The sequence below is a fragment of the Wasmannia auropunctata genome, unplaced genomic scaffold (assembly GCF_000956235.1).
Source record: "Wasmannia auropunctata unplaced genomic scaffold, wasmannia.A_1.0 LD335291.1, whole genome shotgun sequence".
Taxonomy (NCBI): Eukaryota; Metazoa; Arthropoda; class Insecta; order Hymenoptera; family Formicidae; genus Wasmannia; species Wasmannia auropunctata.
This window is the reverse complement of record NW_012027599.1, coordinates 5,013-7,870: the sequence shown is the minus strand read 5'-3', so window position 1 is coordinate 7,870 and position 2,858 is coordinate 5,013. Positions and strand designations below refer to the sequence as shown.

Here is a 2,858-nt window from a genome sequence, read left to right as displayed (position 1 = left end):
ACACACACACACACACACACACACAAGATACAATAATTAGGTACCAAACACTTTGTATCACTATTAAGATTAGCTACTAAATATTTTTTTATTATTCAAACTTAAGAATCTGTCTTAATTTTAATTGAGATAAATTAAACTTCTTCAACAATATTATATTAATAATGTATAAAAGTATACTAATTGTAAAATAATCCTTTTTTGTAACTTCATAAATTTCTAATTTAAAATACGTATATCATGGTATATATAGTGTGCAATTTAGTAAATAAGATCGCATTCAAAACTTCAAAAATTATGGGAAATAATTATTTGTTCTTGTTTTAGTTTTCATTTTTAATTGAAAAGAGCTATTGTCTTTATTATTCAAAAAGTTCGCAATATGAAGCCACTCATTTCGACTTACGCGACAAAATCCATTGTGTATTCTTTAGTCCAACTACCATCGAATACGATCAATGCTTCTACTTGTGGATAATGCTTTCCGTTTCGACAAAGTAGTTCTGTCAAAAGGTAATCGTTTGCGTAAACTGAAAATTTGGTAACCACGTGATCAACCAATCGTTTAAGAGCTTCCGCAGTTTTAAATACAACATCGTTATGATAGGCCAAAAGATGAGATGCAGCGTACGTCTGTTATAAGTAAAATGTAATAATAATGTAGTTTATATTTTGATCTATTAGCGCGGCATTTATATAAGATTAAAATATACAAATACGAAAAGAGAAACACCTGTTCGTCCAAAAGTGTTTTTGACACAGCGTATGAAAAAGCCTTCTTTCTATCACATACTTTGATGTTTTCATTAAAGAAAGTTATACCTTCGTCAGAGTAATACATATCAAGAATTTGACTCAAACGAAGACTGTAAAAATCGTTCACCCAGGTGTGCATCTTATTTGCTATAATAAGGCCTGTAAATCCAATCAAATTGGAAAGGAAGTAAATCGCACTTGTAATATACCGTACATATATATATTTTTTTTAATAAAAGGAAACGATATATTTTTGTATGCACAGAGATATTTACCATCGATATCACTGACTATCTCAGCACGGGTGGCATCAAAGTAACCGTTTTTATTTTTTAAGTAATAAACACTGGGACGCATAGTGTTATTCCAAAATCCAGCAGCTCCAAGTTCCATATCAACATCTAATATAGGTCCCTGATATACTACCATTTCCGCTAATTCACCTGAAAAGCATTATCCCATTCTAAAAATTTTAATTTTAAGATCAAACAAGATCTAAAACAATAAATGACATTTGCATTTAAGATTTTTCACCTGCAATCGTTGCTAGCCATACGTTGTCTAATTTTATACTTGGCTCAATTGAAGAAAGGTACGGCATTGATCTATCGTGAATCATTTCATTTCTTGGTACAATAAAGTCAATATCTTCAATATGAGTCACGCTAGCTACAGTGGTATGTCTTTCTAAAAGGAAAAGATAAAACATTTTGTTTATATATATATTACTTAAGGGAGAAGACCACTCTAGAATTTTCAAAAATTCGATTTTTTTTTTCGCTTAAAAGGTGCCTAATTAGGGTCTTAAAAATAAGATACATCATTTATAAATTTTTTTATAAAAATCAAAAACAAAATGGCGGCTGTGAAGGTGATTGACTGAACGCCCGCCATAAATGTAGGGTTCCGCGGCCGGAAAAGTTTCTCCTCCAATTTTGACTCTGGAACAAAAATTCAAAATTTTTTTAATTTTACATATCAAAAGCTCGAGAAAGACGTAGGAATTTTTTTTTATGTTGCATATTTCATTTGTTATAAACAATTAGTGCATATTTTTTAGGCGAAAAAAACGATTTTTTTTTTCAAATGTCCACTATTTTTGCAAAAAGTGATATTAAAAAAAATTCCTACGTCTTTCTCGAGCTTTTGGTATGTAAAATTTAAAAAATTTTGAATTTTTGTTCCAGAGTCAAAATTGGAGGAGAAACTTTTCCGGCCGCGGAGCCCTACATTTATGGCGGGCGTTCAGTCAACCACCTGCACAGCTGCCATTTTGTTTTCGATCGCCATAAAAAAATTTATATAAACACTTTAATGTATAGGCAATAAAGACCTCTAAACATAATTTTCATTTTTTTCGTTGTTTTCCCTGAAAAAAATCATGAAATTAGGTTATTTTTCGACGCTCTAGAGTGGTCTTCCCCCTTAACAAAAAATATAAGGATTGTTTTAATTTTAAACGCTCAAAACTGCTCAATTTTCAACTCACTAAAAATCAGCAAAATTTATCGTAGGCAAAAAATAGAAAAAGCATTTTGAAATATAAAATATATTTTTTACATGCTTTCGGATGGTTTTAAAAATTTTGTATTTTTACGGTTCTGTGTCCTATAAAAGAATACATTATTTTGTTTCTTAAAATTACATATTTTCTCAGTACTCTTAATAAGTTGCTGCAAATCTAGAAAATTATAAAAACCGGAAAAATCAGGGAATTAAAAAATGGTTAAGAAAAACTGGGGAAAAATCCTTGACTTAAAAGAGAAGGGCCGATTTTAGCACCCTTCAAATTTTGTTCAAACTCACGAAAATCTATAATATATTTTGAGGTCAATTACATTCCATTCGAGTGATTCCAACTTAAACGGAGCGATGGAGTTGCCATCCCGGGAAAAAAAGTTTCATATATAATTATATATAATTGTATGCAAAATATGTCCATATATGTTTCTTTCTTTTGTAAAATTATTCTTTAACAAAATTGATAATAATAAGAAGGAAACATGAAAAATAATTAAAAGAATAATTTTTACATTGGTTTCTTTTACAAAAAATAAAGTTTAAAGAAATGAGAACAATTGCTCATATATAATCATATATAA

The 2,858-nt window shown here is 29.5% G+C and overlaps 1 protein-coding gene across 1 annotated transcript in view; it reads right to left on the bottom strand.

The window, feature by feature from the left end:
- LOC105457309 overlaps positions 1 to 1,479 on the bottom strand; it is an 8,025-nt gene extending 6,546 nt beyond the window's left edge. The window contains exons 1-4 of the mRNA XM_011701915.1: positions 1,291 to 1,479; positions 1,032 to 1,199; positions 734 to 915; positions 407 to 633 (exon numbers count right to left, since the gene is read on the bottom strand). Coding sequence (XP_011700217.1) covers positions 407 to 633; positions 734 to 915; positions 1,032 to 1,199; positions 1,291 to 1,465 — 752 coding nt within the window. The 5' untranslated portion in view covers positions 1,466 to 1,479. The remainder of the gene's footprint in view (positions 1 to 406; positions 634 to 733; positions 916 to 1,031; positions 1,200 to 1,290) is intronic.
- Between the last annotated feature and the right edge of the window lie 1,379 nt (positions 1,480 to 2,858).